General features: G+C 35.8%; 1 protein-coding gene across 1 annotated transcript in view; it reads left to right on the forward strand.

Moving 5' to 3' along the window:
• ACC (acetyl-CoA carboxylase) overlaps positions 1-16347 on the forward strand; it is a 1393224-nt gene that overhangs the window by 358372 nt on the left and 1018505 nt on the right. Inside the window, exon 18 of the mRNA XM_090408519.1 lies at positions 8097-8308. Within this exon, the coding sequence (XP_090264645.1) occupies positions 8097-8308 (212 nt within the window). The remainder of the gene's footprint in view (positions 1-8096; positions 8309-16347) is intronic.

A 16347-nucleotide genomic window follows, 5' to 3' on the forward strand; every position in this document is an offset into this window, starting at 1 on the left:
AATGCTGAAGTATGGTGGTATAAAAGTCTTACAGTGGCTGCACTGCATAGTTCAGAATGCCTGGACAGAGGGACGAATTCCCGATGATTGGAGTAGAGTTCTCATAGTACCCATATGTAAAAAGGGAAATAAAACTGAATGTGAGAATTACAGAGGTATTTTTCTACTGAGTGTTCCTGGTAAGATATATGCAAGTATACTTGAGAAACGGTTGAGAAGAATTGTGGAAGAAAAGCTTGGTGAAGAACATGCTGGATTCAGGTCAAATAGAGGCTGTCAGGATCAGATCTTCACTTTACGACAAATAGTGGAGAAATCTTGGGAATATAACAAAGATCTGTATTTAAGTTTTGTCGATTTGGAAAAGGCATTTGACAAGGTGCCAAGAGAGAAGCTATTCAATATGCTACAGTTGTATGGTGTCAATGGGGCATTATATCAAGCAATACTTAGTGTTTATTTGAGTTGTAAGTCAGCGTTTAGAATTGAAGGAAGTACAGGAAGATGGTTTAATGTTAAATATGGTGTGAGACAAGGATGTACATTATCCTCTCTGTTATTCATTATCTATATTGATCACATTATGAAGGAAAGTGGTATTAAACATGATATCAAAATTGGAGATGTTAATGTCAGCTCTTTGCTTTATGCAGACGATGTTATACTTCTAAATAAATCCTCTACAAGTCTGCAAAATTCCCTGACTAAATTGAATAACTGTTGTAATAGATATAGTATGAAGGTCAGCAATAAAGAGACAAAGACAATTAAAATAGGCAGAATCATTGAAAATGTTAACTGTGTTGGGAATGGAGAGCCTGTGGAACAAGTAAAACATTTCAGCTACTTAGGCACAATTTTTGGTGAAGATAGTAAATTAAATATAGAAATAGACAACAGAATCAACAAAGCTGGTATGGTAGGCAGTCAATTGAATAAATTCATATGGAATAAGAGAGAAATTAGTCGGAGCACTAAATTAGCTGTATACAAGACAGTGTTCAAACCAGTTTTAACTTATGGATCTGAGAGCTGGGTCAGAAGTAAAACACTTGACCAAAGACTAGAGACCGCAGATATGAGAGTCCTGAGAAAGATTAGAGGCGTGAACAGATGGCATCAATGGCAATATCATATTAAAAATGAGGATATTAGGAAAGAACTTGACATTGTCAGCATCCTGGAATGCGCTAGCAGAGCTAATCTCAGGTGGTATGGTCACTTAAATAGAATGGGAGAGGAAAGATTAGCAAAACAAGTGTTCTTTTCCAGGTTGGCAGGAAAACGACCCAGAGGAAGACCAAGATATAGGTGGATTGATACGGCACAACGTGCCTTAGACGATAGAAATATAAGATCTGATATTGTTAGTCATGACAAGTAACAGACTGATTTGGAGGAAGATTGTAGGCAGGAAGTTAGTAATGATGTAAGTTTTTCATGTAGTACTGTCATATCCTGTACACCCCTTGAGGGTACATGGCAGGAATTTGATGATGATAATGATCTTCTCATGAGATTGCACAGCTGCCCAATCAGTGTTTGGATAATTAAAGGTCCCCCATCATGATTATTACTTTCTCACCTATCATCTTTATTTGGCAATGCATTTCTCATCACTAGCATCCAATCCACTACGTCTGTAGCAACAACTCCGTTGTGTATTTGAACTTGTGAGACACCATCTTACACCAATTGGATTCAGAATCATTGCTACATGAAAAGCTGTTACTAGTATTGCAGTCATAGCTTTTATCTCTAACTGAATTCAAGTCATTTAATATCATTAGTATGTCTGCTTCTGATAGCCAGGTCTCATTAATGCCTAAAATTCCTAGTTGGTCCCAATGAATTGACCAAGGCAATACGTTGGGACCTACTTATTGACCAAGGCAACAAACCCTATCCCTTTGTTTCTGATACTCCTAGTATTCATGTACAGACATAAGCTTCCTGCAAGATATTTTATATGCTCTTGTATGTACTCTGCATGACACATTTGGACATCTTGCTGATGATATCTGTTCTTCTCTAGTGCATTGCTTATGCATACATCTTTGAACATGCTTGATATGTCTGAACTGAATGAAGACAAAATCATTCCCCCCTCACAATCATTTCCATTGTAATATCAGTACTCATCATTAACCTATTAAGGACTGAATTATTTTCTGTCTTTAAAATTCTTACCACCCACGCAATTGTTTTAATTGATGTTACTGGAGTGGAAATATACTATTTTTTTATATCTCGTATATCAGATTTATGAAATATGGCATGTGACCATTTTGTTATGCTAGTCCTTTATATGAGCAAAATAAGAAAATGTTTATTATTTTTACTTACAGCTTACAAACAAATTACAAACATATCAACATATTTTAAAATACAAAAAAATACAAATTTCAACCTCCATGGACATTTAAAAAACGATGGTGTATGATATTTGACAAAACATCCCACACAAAGTCCCACATCACATTTTCTACGTTGTGTACGTTCCATGGATTTACAGAATTGTCTTGCACATCATCTTCTCTTGTTTCCTGGCACATTTTCAACAAAATGGTCCATTCGATCATATCTAATATCAGACATCACACGACCCCCAGTTTTGGTAGTCATGTGATAAAGAATTGGTATCCCCAAGATACACTTCATGTCTTTTGCTGTTATGTCTAGACATGTGCAATTTTTCCAGGTAGCGTATTAATTCGATTCAGTCACTAATAAATCAATAATGTCATCATCAATACACATCAAATAACTCAGTACATTCGTATTTCTATAGACACCAAAATCAGGCACCAGAAACACTGGACTCTGTAGTATGCCATCATGCGACCAACTACACACTTTCTGTCGCTTAGACCCTTTTCCAATTTCACTGGTTTCTTGGTCTTCCTCTTCATTATTTCTATTCTCTCTGTATCGTGATTTCCTATTCTATGACCATCTCCTAGAACTGCTTCAGCAGGAACTTGTAGCCTTCCAGTTGGGTTTTCGATGAGACCACCTTCATTAGACTCCATGTACTTCAGGGGGCTCTGTATATACTTCAGTGAGGTCAAAATCATCATCTTAAACAATATCTAGTATTTCTTTCACAGATAAGCTGAGAGGAGAATAGTTAATTGAAATTATGCAGAAATATTTCATAAGGTAAAAATGACTACATAGAATACTAGTGTGACCAAATGGTAACACTACATTATAACCTACTTTTAACATATAATTCTTATATATATAAAGATTTAAAAACAATATATTAGTCTTATTTAATTTTTTTCACAATATGAATATGTTCATAGAAGTGTTTCAGAGTAAGTTATGAAGTAAGAAGATAGACTTATCTCATCTTAATTAGAAATATACACACGTTTACACAAGAATAATATTTAATTTGCCAAATATCTCGGTCTGAATATTACAGACCATCTTTAGTGGCTACATAGGAATAGTTTTAAAAAACAAGGTGGAATACGAACAATTGATGATTCACACATAGAACGAGCTGCGTGATGGCATATCACTAAGTATTATACACCATTTTAGATTCACAGATTATATGTACTGTTTTATTTCATCTACCACAAGATGGCATAAAAGGTTAGATCAAAAACTCCATCTGTTGTTAATAGTTTGAACTATTACCAAGCCTGAAAGTATAAAACATTTATTGGTTTTAGATTATTTGGCTACAGAGAATAAAAAATATAAATCATTACATGCTGTGACCATATGGTAACACTAGTCCAGTTATATAACATTATTATTCTTACACACAGATTCTTGCCATTCCTCCCATCACAATATACTCACATTTTATAACAATAGTTAAGAATTTACAGAGACACAACACACGTGTTAGAATAATTACTTTACTTAACATAAAGAAACATTAACATTTGATCTATTGAGATCATCAGAAAAACATACACATGTACAGGATACAAGCTACATGACACGGCACTATACAAAAGTAAGATGAAAGGTGTTGGTTAATCATTTACCCTAGCCTCTGGTGGTGGAGGGGAGAAAACTGAACTACATTAACCAATTTCTAAAGTCCTCTCGTTTTAAGATTTTCTTCTGTTTGGCATTGTTCTGGAGGCTATATGGGTTGAAGATGGGTCCTCCACATTCTTGGAATAATTAATCTATCATTTTTGTTCAGATTTGGATGATGTTTTAGCATTTCACAGGCTTCTTGAAATTTTCTTTCAAACCAGGTTTTGGTGTGGTGTAGGGACTTGGTGCCTTTCCAGTTTTGGAGTGTGTGGTCTGATAGGCCTGTTTTACCATAGTTGGAGGTTTAATATGGTGTTTGTGTTCATCTTTACTGATTGTGATGGTGTGTCCTGTTTCCCCTATGTAAGGTAGGTTACAGGTACACTGAATTTTGTAAATCCCTGGGTGGGCCAGGTATGGAAGAGGATCTTTGGAAGAGCTAAGTAAATTTCTTAACTTTGCCAGGGGTTTAAAGGTTGTGTTGATGTTGTATTTAAGTCGTGTTCTATCTATTTTTTCGAGAAATGCCTCTAATGTAAGGTGTGGCTATGGCATTCTTGTAATAATCTTTTTTTGCTTTTAGTGGCATTTTTATGGAGGATCTTTTGAGCTTTTTTTTTTATTATTGTAGCCATTTTTTTACAAATGTTTGGTTAACAATTTCAAATTCTTGGTTCAGTTCAAATCCAATGATCAAATTGTTTGTTCATTGGAGCAAATTGTTAGGCTCTGTGTTTAAGGGTGCTGATGACTCCTAGTTTTTGTGTTGGATGGTGATATGAATTTTTACGTATGTATTGGCCTGTGTGTGTAGGTTTGCATAGACTGTGAAGAAGAAGCAGACTGAGGGAAGACGTTTGATCAATGTGCCTAGAAAAGAAAGAGATTGTTTTTTTCGATTTTGATGGCGAATTGAAATCATGAGAATATAACAAAGATGTGTATTTCAGTTTTGTGGAACTGAAAAGGTATTTAAATGCAGGTAACCCTCGTATAACGTGGATGTTAGGTTCCATATAAATGCCGTGTTATATAAATTGCGCTATGAGAGACTTAGATAACATAGAAAAAGTAGGGTTAGGTTCCGAAATTGTTTTTTTTTTTTAAATTATATAAACAACAATGACATATCCAACAAAAACAATATTTTTATTTAATTCAGGTAATTCATGGAAGTTAAGAAAACATAAACTATGAGGCAAATACATAGTATAAAATTATAAAAATTACAAATTGTACATAAATTTCATTGCACACAATGCATAAATGTTTTAGACTCAATAAAACACGCATATTTTAATCGTCATTACTGTCTTCAGAAATAACATTTCATAGACGTTCTTTATTTACGAGTGGTCGGACGTCGTCAACACTTGAAATCTCTTGGACATCATTTGTATAATTCTCCTTGCATACTTCGGCTGGTTTAGTTATCATTTTTTAAGTCAATAATAATACCTTGCTTACCACTATGCTGCAATTTTTTATTAAGCTCATAATATGGCGCTAAACCAATATCCAATTGTCTTGTGAATTTTCCCTAGTGCTCCATTGAGGTATCATTATCCGTAAAATAACTTCCTAACCTTCTTGCCAAGTCCAATCCTTCTGGTAATTTCTTTAAACTGAATTCTATAACGGATTCATCACAATCAGAATCTTCGGCAGAACTTTCCCCACCATTTGGTTCGACGTCATCTATTAATTGTACCAGTTCCTCCTCATTTAAATCTGTTTCCCCATCAATTAATTCACTAATTTCGTTTTCAACCATATCGCAAGAGCCCTCTCCACCAAAAAGGTGTGCGACGTTTATTATACGACTTAGCCTGGCATCCACTGGAGGTACGAAATTTTCTTCCAGAACGGCTTCAGGCCATATTTTTTTCCAGCAAGCATTCAGCGTAGAGGGTTGTAATTCCTTAATGGACAGAAAGATCATTTTCACACAATTCAATATTGAAAACTCTTTCTTCAGTTAATGAGTGTCTGTTTTGCTAAGAGCTCCCAATCTCATGTATGCAACACAGTACGTATACAGTTTATTGCATAAACTGAATAAGAATTTGGCAGTAGGAGATAATGGGATAGTATTAATGCTGAAAAGGTGCTTAGCTGAACTTGGATAACTTTGATCTGACTGTATAATTTGAGTCTCATCACAGGGAAGATTCCACTGATATATATCTAACTGTAGATGCATAATATCTATGGAGTGGAGATGATTTTGGAAAATTTAATAAGCTCGCATGCAGAAATGAGTTGACAGATATAGGTTTACTAAGAAAAGGTCACGTTTGAGTAACTTGGTCACATTTTATAATAATGCTATAGTTGAGTTAGATAATGGTAATGGATACACATTGCTACATTTGGACTTTGCTAAGGAATATGATAGGATGCAGCATTGAAGGCTTTTACATAAATTTCATGATAATGGGAATGGATAATAAACTATGAACTTGCATAAGAGAATGGGTGACTGACATCATAAATGGAATGGGAGAGCATGAGTTTGCAACATTTAAGGTGTACCCCAGTAATCAGTCCTTGGCCCATTTTTATTCCATCTTCACATTCACTAATTTCGGGACATTAGGAAGGATTTGAAAGAAGACATAAGAGCTGTTTGTGGATGATGCAAGGACATGCAGGAATGAGATTGACATGCAGCATTCTGCGAGTGCAATCCCATTCCTGCCTTTGCATCATCACCCACTCTCTTCCTCTTGTATTGCTCAAGTATTAGAATCCCAACGATCCTCCACGACTAGTGGCCTGAACTTCAATCTCTTAGCTATATCTTGGTGGGCCAGGACAGCCTTGTAGATTTCAGTGCCACAAAAACTCATTGCTCTGTAATCTCTTGCAAGAAAGAGCTTGCATCCCTCCCCTTTACCTTCAATAATATGCAGATATCCAAACATGATCAGAGTTTGCTTCTTGGACTAAACTATACCTCCAATCTTTCCTATCACGATCACATTTCAACCATAGCTTCTGCAACTGCCAAAAAAAAAACTTAGTGTACTTTTTTGCACAAGACCCTAATTTACATCTTCACAGCTGCTAACTCTATACAAATCCCCCCAACCATGGAATATTGCTCCCATTTTTGGGGGTGGAGCACCAAAATCTTCTCTAAGATTGCTCAATTCTATCCAGAGGAGGACAATCCAGTTAATTAAGGATTCCTCTCTCTCTCTCCCCCCCCCTCTCCCCCCCTCTCTCTCTACACACACACACACACACACCACTTCATTCCCTCTCTCACACACACAGATGTTCAAGTTCTGCCTTCTGCCGTTTGTACAGATACTTTCTGGACATAGTGTTCTGCTGATTTGGCCACTATCATTCCTCCACTTCCCTCTCTCTCTCTCTCTCCTTCCCTCTCTCTCTCTTTCTCTCTCTCTACACACACACACACACACACACACACACACACACACACACACACACACACACACACACACACACACACACACACACACACACCACTTCATTCCTCTCTCACACGGATGTTCATTTTCTGCCTTCTGCACAGATACTTTCTGGACATACAGTGTTCTGCTGATTTGGCCACTATTATTCCTCCACTTTCCTCCAAAATCATTAGTACAAGAGCCACTGCTAATCAACATCCATTTACAGTCCATCTTGAAACTTATTGAAGCAACTTCACTGCTCCTACTTTTGTCCCAATGGAACAGCCTCTCCTACTCTGACCTCCCAAAAGAATAGAACCATCAGCTGTTCAAACAAAATGTGAACAGATTCCTTATTTCTTGTTATCCTCTTCCCTACACAAAGCATTAATCTGCAATAGGTCTTGTGACATTTAACTTTTGTGTGTGGGTTGGATATTAAAAAACAGACTAGTTCAAATGTACTCAAACCCTACTACATATAACTTATGCTCTTGTTGGTTGTAATTCTGCTGTCATTAACAGCATGCTCCCATCTTGTTTGCTCTATTCTGTTTTCACTAAAAAAGTAACAAATAATATTTATTATTTTTTATTAGAAATTATTATGATTTAAAACTGATTAATTATTAGTATTTTCTTGTTCCATTTATTTAGGTTACTAAAACTGGTCCAAATTGCTATTTTCTTTGCTTAAACAATTCCTATAAAGAACTCGAAGCACATAGAATGAGTGATGGAGGATTGTTACTTTCAGTTGATGGTGCAAGCTATACCACTTATGTGAAGGATGAAGTTGATCACTATCGAGTTGTTATTGGAAATCAGACTTGTGTTTTTGAGAAAGAAAATGACCCTACAATACTCAGGTACCTAGTTTGGTTTAACTATTGTTGACTTTTTTATGTGAATATAGCAGGATTGTTGAAACATAACTTCCCATTGTTCTAGCTTAATAACATTATTGACCAAATTTGTACTGTCTCTGTGAAGGGGGAGATGTATTTATCTATCTTTTCCCTCACACTCTGATTGGTTAAACTCTTAAGTTCAAAAAAAAAAAAAAAAAAAAAAAAAAAACCCCTCCGAAACTAACTTCCACACAGGTTCATATCAAAGCATATCTCATATGTAACTTAATCTCATAAATAATCTTAATTACCATTTAACTCCTTAAGAGATTGAGTTTTCAAAATACCTTATAACCAAAATAAAAATCTTTAATTTCCAAAAGAACACAAATATATGCAACATCAAGTCATCTACATTAACTACACAATTCTGGTAGTAAGACTTATACGTTGGTTAGACATAACTGGTAATTAGTTTATGGAATTAACAACGCATATAAAGTATATTAATTAAAGGTAACTAATTAAAGGTTTCACCAGTACAGCCGCTCTGGGCTGGCAGACCATGCCTTGGATACCCACCATAAAATTCGTTGGAAGAAAACAAAAATAATTCATCGCAGCAAGTTTAAATACGAAAGATTATTCAAAGAATCTTCAGCAGCTCTAAAAAACGTTCCTAACCTCAACAAATTTGGGTGCATGAAACTGCCCCAAATTTGGGAGACTTTCGTTATGAGAACTTCAGCCCAACTGCCAAGACTACCAAATTAGCCCGTAAGAGGGCACCATTAGGACTTTAGGAACAATATTAGTTTCTTGCTTTCTTCCTCATTTGCTTTGTGTTAGTTCCTGAGTGCACATACCATATCTTTATGTTCCTGAAGATGGCAATGTGACATTGCCGAAATATAGAAGTTATTCATTAAAGTTACCTTTAATTAATATACTTCATATGCATTGTTAATTCCGTAAACTAATTACCAGTAATATAATAACTAATCAAGTTATTATATTACCAGTATTATAATACCAGGTACTAAGACAAAGAGTGATGAGAGCTTGGTCCACATTTACCACGAGTTGGCTCAGTCCTGAAGATACTTCAGCCGCAAACTATGTTCGCTTACACTTGGATAAAGGATTAAACTAAATTTATTATAGTCTAACCAAGTGAAAAAAAACTTCCAACATCTTTCTCTAAATCCAGAGTAATTTAATAATAAGGTGGTACACCTATTGGCAACTCGTATAGGTAAATATGACTTCTCCATTGTTTCTGCCTTAGTATCACCACTTCTGGGTCTGGCTCCCACTGACAAGACCTCAATAAAGGTCAAAACCGGTCTAGGTAGTGGCCCTTCTCTTAATGCATAGCATTATACGTGTCTACAAGGAGATGTGCTTTGCATTATGGGAGATACTAAGACGAGGAGTGATGAGAGCCTAGTCCATCTTTACCACGAGTTGCCTCAGTCCTGAAGATACTTCAGGGACAAACTATGTTTGCTTACACTTGGATAAAGGATTCAACTAAATTTATTATTAATGTATTCTGTATTCTACACATTACAACTCCAAACAACATGAAAAACATTCTAGCTACACAGTTCCCTTTAATTATATAAGCCAACAGTTATCATTCTAGATGTTTAATAGGGACATATATGTTAAACATTTTATTTATTTTTTTTTAATTTAAAAAGTTATCATCCTATATGGACAAAATTTCTGAAGAAACTAACTTCCTTCAGAAACTTTTATTCCTTCTCGAATTCACATTGGAGAAAGACTAACATAAAAATTGCTCTCCATATGACAGCAGTATAACAGTCAACTTCTTCTTGCATCTAATAATAACAGAAGAAAACATATCTTGGCTTTATCTAATGCACTTCTATTACTTAATGTTCTATGAAAGTAGCAGCAAACTAATTGAATAAACTGCTATATCTTTTATGAACAATACCATCACTTTAGAATGAATTCACTTTCTATATGAATGTCTCAGCATTATTCTTAAAACCTTGTCAACACTACTGTGACTTCAGAACAACTCTGCCTTGTAGTGAAAGCATCTGAAGAAATCATTAAAACCATATTGTGCTCAGATCTGGTCACTTGGTTTTCAATGTGATGTGGAGACATTGGTCTAAAGAGGGTCCAAAGATGAGTGACTAAGACAGTATCATGAGTTTGGAATGCTGGCTATGGAGAGAGGTTGAAGAAATGTGAATTGCAGAGTTTGGTGGATAGGAGGAAGAGAGGTGATGGAGACGTTTAAGTTAGTGGGAAGATTTTATGAGATTAATCCAGAGGGGATTATAAAAAGAGAAGGTGAGAGGGGAAGAATCAGAAGTCATTCCTGGCAGTTATGTAAAAGTGTGGTGAAGAAGGGTGTGAGGAGTAGATTTTTTACATGGAGAATTGTCAGTGAATGGAATGCATTACCAGAATGTGTTGTTAATGCAAGGAGTGGTAAGGACTTTGAGATTCTATATGACAAATATGTTGTCAGTTGAATGAACCTCCCATGATGAGTATGTCGACTCCATGGAGGGTGTAATAATAATAATATCAACTGTTAGAAATCACTTTCTAATAGTTGATATTATTGATACAAACTTTATTTGATACGTGTGTAGAGGCTTAAGTGCTGTGGGGACATCATGTTGGAGGCTTAATGGATTGTATACAGCACTCAGAAAGGATTAAAACAAAATTTAATTCTTCCTATATTTCATCTGTCAATGAGACATCTTCAGGGATTACAAAAAAACTAATGTAACATAAATACAAATAACAAACAATACTAAGCCCAACCACGTAGGTGACACTAAAGTCCTATCTAGGTGGAGCGCCCTCTTAGGGTGTAGGTGGCCTGGAATGTAGAGTGGGACATCTGGTAATAAGTGTTTCCCAAATCTTAGGAAGGTTAATGCAACCATATTTGTTAAGATTTGGTTGATTTCTGAGAGCTGCTGCTGATTCTAAGAATAATCTCTCTTTTGAATTTGCTGTGGTGGAGCATGGTGGTTTTTTTCCATGAGATCCTGTGGGTTGTATTTATTTGATACAAACTTTTTAATTGATACAAATTTTACTGAGCTCATTTCTGTACGAACTGGAAATCAATGCAGTTCCTTTCAACTTTAAGTGAAATAAATCCTACATGGATTAATAACTGACAGATATCAAAGAGCAGTATATGGGGGCACTAGTCTGCAAGATTTTAAAAAAAGAAAAAAACCAGTGGTGTACCACAAGGATCAGTGGCTTGGTCCACTGTTATTCAGTCTGTACATTAATGATATTGAGAAGGATTTGACAAGCGACATACATATATTTACTGATGATGCAAAGGAATGCTGCTGATATGTACTACTTGCAGAATGATTTGAATAGACTGGAATTGTGGGCATGGCAAAATAGATATCAGTTCAATGTAAGTAAATGTAAAGTCATTCACTTTGGCATGATTAGATATCCAATGTTGTATTATATTGGCAGAATAATGCTAGAAGAAATTGATCAGGCTAGGGATCTTGGAGTGTTAGTAGGTAGGAAGTTGAGTTTAGGGGGCCACTTAGCAAAGATTGCAAATGCAACTCAAAAGATAATTGAAGTGCTGAAACAAATATTCACATGTAAGGATGTCATTTTGCCTCTATGCAAGGCCTTGATAAGACCTCACTTGGACTATTATGTGCAGGTCTGGTCTTCTCCGCTGTGATTCTGATGTAGTGGAGAGGCTGTTAAAAATGATATCAGGATTGTGGAATACTGGTTATAAAGATAGATTGAGAATTTGTAGACTGCAGACACTAGCAAACAGGAGAAAGAGGTATGATATGATTGAGACTTACGAACTTCTGAAAGGGTCGTACAGGATTTCAGTTGATGGACTTTTAAATTTTATGGAGGGTGGGGAAAGAAGATGAGGGCATCCTTGGAATCTGAGAATGAATGCTGCTAAGAAGGGGGTGAGGGCTAGATTTTTCTCTCAGAGAGTGGTGAGTGATTGGAATGGATTTCCATTGGATTTTGTGAGTGCAAGCAGTGTGAATGAATTCAAGAATAAGTATGATAGCTGGTGTATGTAGTGTGTGGCCTTCCTCAATGAGTCCCTGAAGGTCTCATTATCCAATAATAATAATAATAATAACTACAGTAAACTTCATACTATCTCTTTGTACAAGAATATCCTCCATTGGTCCTCCATTTCTAACTTTTCTTCTAATTTCTGTACAGTCACAGAATACACAGAAACTCCATAAATTTCTTCTGTTGTGTTTCTTTCCTATTCACCGAACAGCTGAACACTTAGGAACCTCCAATAATGTTCTTTTTCCTTCCGTGCATGCTCAGAAATGCAATTGAATAACTTCTGTTCAAGTCCACGTTCATGTGATGCCATTACTGCTTTTCAGTGTTGGGGTTGAAATGATGAAATTCTTTCTTCCCAGTGCAGAAAAGTTTATTTAAGTACTAGCTGAGCTCTCCCGTTTTCCCGAGGTAAATGTATACTGCCAGTGGTTCACTTCAGGGTATTTACTTGAGCATTTGGTGCCGGTACTTTCATCATGGTGTTGAATTGTGAGCATCTTAACATTTCTTTGTAAACAACATTAGAAGTTTCATCATCATCATCATCCTCGACAAAGGTAAATTTTCAGGCTTCTAACTGGAGAACATACTACACATAACTGCCCATGTCCAAAACATTCACCTCTTAAATCCAGATGTGCATATCTAAGTCTGTCCTTGGGCTTTATTAATCATCATTGCAAAGCAAACTTCTATTGGAAATTGTAACCTTTTGAATGCAAGTAGATAGTCTGAAGGAATGAGGGATTTCTGAAGAATGAAGACAATTTCTCTGCTATCAGGACCTGTAAATACCACAGCTTCTATCATATTTGGTTTCAACGATTTTACTTGATGCCTAGTTTCATTGCAGAGATTTGGGGGTAGGGGGGGTTGCAGATTTCAGAGCAACATAATAGGAACACCTATTTTCAATTTAATTTCATGACCAAGCAATTCATGTGGGAGGAAATGAATTTAAAAATTCCATTGAAAAATGAACTGCATCATCTACATCCACAGGAGTATCTACTGATTTGTAAGCACTAACAGATCCATTAATCCCTATTAAGAACCAACTCATTCATTATTGACACCGTATCATTTTGAGGTTCAAGGATAGCTTTCTCCCTGAACCAAAAAGGTGACTTCTCTATTATGTTCTCAAAGATGGGTAGACACTGCACAACAATTCATCTGCAAGTTCAGACAATTTTGCTAATATTTTGTTGTGCTAATATAATTTTGCCATCTCTTTGCTATACTTCACCATTGCCAATTTTTGACAGTTTTGAGAAGAATGAATGCATTAGTTTCTATGTAGGGTGAATTTTTGAGAGAAAACCTCTCTATATCACGACATAGTGATGATTTCTTAAGGCAGGCATTCACTTCGTATTCTCTGGTTCTGTGGGATATGACGGGCAGTATTTGTAGAAAATCACTGGCAAATAAAATTATTCCACCCATTCTTCGATTGTATGATCTGATATACTTCAGCGTCATGTCAGCTGCTTCAACAGATGTGTTATGGGACATTGTATATTCATCCTAAACAATCAAAGAAACCTTTTGTAATAATTTTGACAAATTACTTTGTTTTGATATATTGCACATAGGTGCATTATTAGTCACATTTATAAGTGGTACTTTGAAAGTAGGATAAGCAGTTCGACCACCTTGCCATAGAGTAGCTACTATTCCTGAGGATGCCCCAGCCAGTGTGATTTTACCTTGGCTTCTCAACTTAGCTAATAACAAATGTATTAAAAATGTTTTCCCAGTACCACCTGGAGCACTCAAGAAAAACAGTTTCCCTGATTGATTTTCACAAGTTAAAACATTGTGAAAAACTTCAGCTTGATCTGAAGTTAGTGATTGTTTGTGTTGACTTAATAAATCCCAAAGTTCATTGAAATTGTATGAGGTTTCCCAGATTAAATCTGCATCTAGAGGCAAAGGATTGTTTGGTATCGGAACACTTTTTTTTTTTTAATTAACACTTTTATCACTTATTGACTTAACAATTGATTCAAGTCTCAGTACTGCCTCATTATATATTGCTTCATTAAACTGAGATGAGTAGATTGCCCTTGGTGTAAGATATTTTCCAAAATATTATTTTTGTAAGTTGACTGTAGTGATAGAGGGTCAGTCATGTTGTAGTCAACACCACCATTACAGGAAACAAAAGGCGCAAATAAAGATCTCTATGTTCTCATTCTCTGTAGGACATCTGTTTGTCACATGTTCTGTCCATGGGATTTTCAGAGCTCTCCTATAGCAACACATTTCAAAGGCCATTATCTGTTGCCTTACTCTTTTCTTGAATATCCAGGTTTCACTTCCATATGTGAAAATTGGCCACACTAATGTTCTTATTATTCTTTTCTTTGTCTCGATACTCACAGAACTTCTGAGCAGATCTTTATTTTTCCAGAATGCATCTTTAGCAATGGCTCTTCTTATTTTTATTTCTTTATCTTGCTTTCCATCTGCAGTAAAGTAGGTGCCTAAATATTTGTATTCTGTTGTATGTTCAATTTTCATATTGTTTATGAATATTTCTGGCTCGGATCTGCTTTCTTTTGAGATTTTCATAAATTTGGTCTTTTTTGCATTTATATCTAATCCAAATTCTTTATCTTCTTCAATTAGTAGCGGCAGTAATTTGATTAATTTGTTTCTGTTTTCTGCTATTAGAATGTTATCATCAGTATATCTAAGATTGTTGTATTTTATACCATTGATACTAATTCTTATTTTTTGTTTTTCAATCTTTTTCATCACTGCCTCACTATAGATATTAAATAGATTTGGTGAAAGGATACAACCTTGTCTAACTCCTCTTTTTATTTTCACTACAGAAGTATCATCGTAAATCCAAATTTGTAAATCCAAATTTGTAAATCCAAATCTTCACCAATATAATTAATATGCAAGTTAAACAGCAGTGGCCCTGAAACAGACCCCTGAGGCACACCACTAGTAACTTTCCTTTTTCTGGATATTGCTCCCCCATACACAACTTGTTGATATCTATCACATAACCAGTCTCCAATCCAGTGCACCAATCTAATATCCAACCCCATCCACTCCAGTTTGACTATCAACTTATCATGTGGTAATCTATCAAAATACTTTGCAAAATCTAAGAATATTACTGTGTATCCTTCTACTCTGTCCATAGAAGCAGTTACCTTATTGTAATAAGTAAGTAGATTACTAAAACATGACCTCCTTTTAGCAAATGCATGCTGTCCATCAAAGATAATACCATTGTTGTCAACCCAATTCTGGATCCTAGTTCTCACAAGCTTCTTCAACAACTTAACTACAACACCTGACACATAAATAAGCCTATAGTTTGATGCTTGAGTTCTATCACCTCCTTTATGAAGTGGCACAATCTTGCCCTTCTTCTACTCCTTAGAAACTTGATCAAGTGCAAGACTTGTATTAAAAAAATATGTCAAGGCCGGCGTCAACTCCTTGGTACATTCCTTCAGAATATGTGTTGATATATTATCAAGTCCCACAGCCTTATTTACATCTACTTTGCTCAACTCCCCATACTCCGCTTGCTCACTGACAGTCAGTCTCTCTTTCTCATCATCAACTGCTCTCAATCTCTCCATGAAATCACATTCACAAGACAGAAAGACCTTTATGAACTGCTCATTAAGTATCTCCACCACATCTTCTGCAACAGCTGTCTTTATACCATTTTCTCCAATCAATGTCATCCTTCCATAATCATTCTTTCTTTTGCTGGCTACATATCAAAAGAACTCCTTAGGATTCTTTTTGGCTTCATTAGCTAACTGCTGTTCATACCTCTCTTTAGCTACCCTCACCAACCAAGTTACCCACTTTGCCTGGTCTTTGTAGGCCTCATGGAATTGGTTATTTCCACTTCTCTTATGCTGCCTCCACAATGCCCTTTTCTCTGTATCGCAGGCTTAATCTCT

This window comes from Typopeltis vanoorti, chromosome 18, assembly GCF_054136105.1.
Source record: "Typopeltis vanoorti isolate ZY-2024b chromosome 18, IOZ_Tvanoo_1.0, whole genome shotgun sequence".
Taxonomy (NCBI): domain Eukaryota; kingdom Metazoa; phylum Arthropoda; class Arachnida; order Uropygi; family Thelyphonidae; genus Typopeltis; species Typopeltis vanoorti.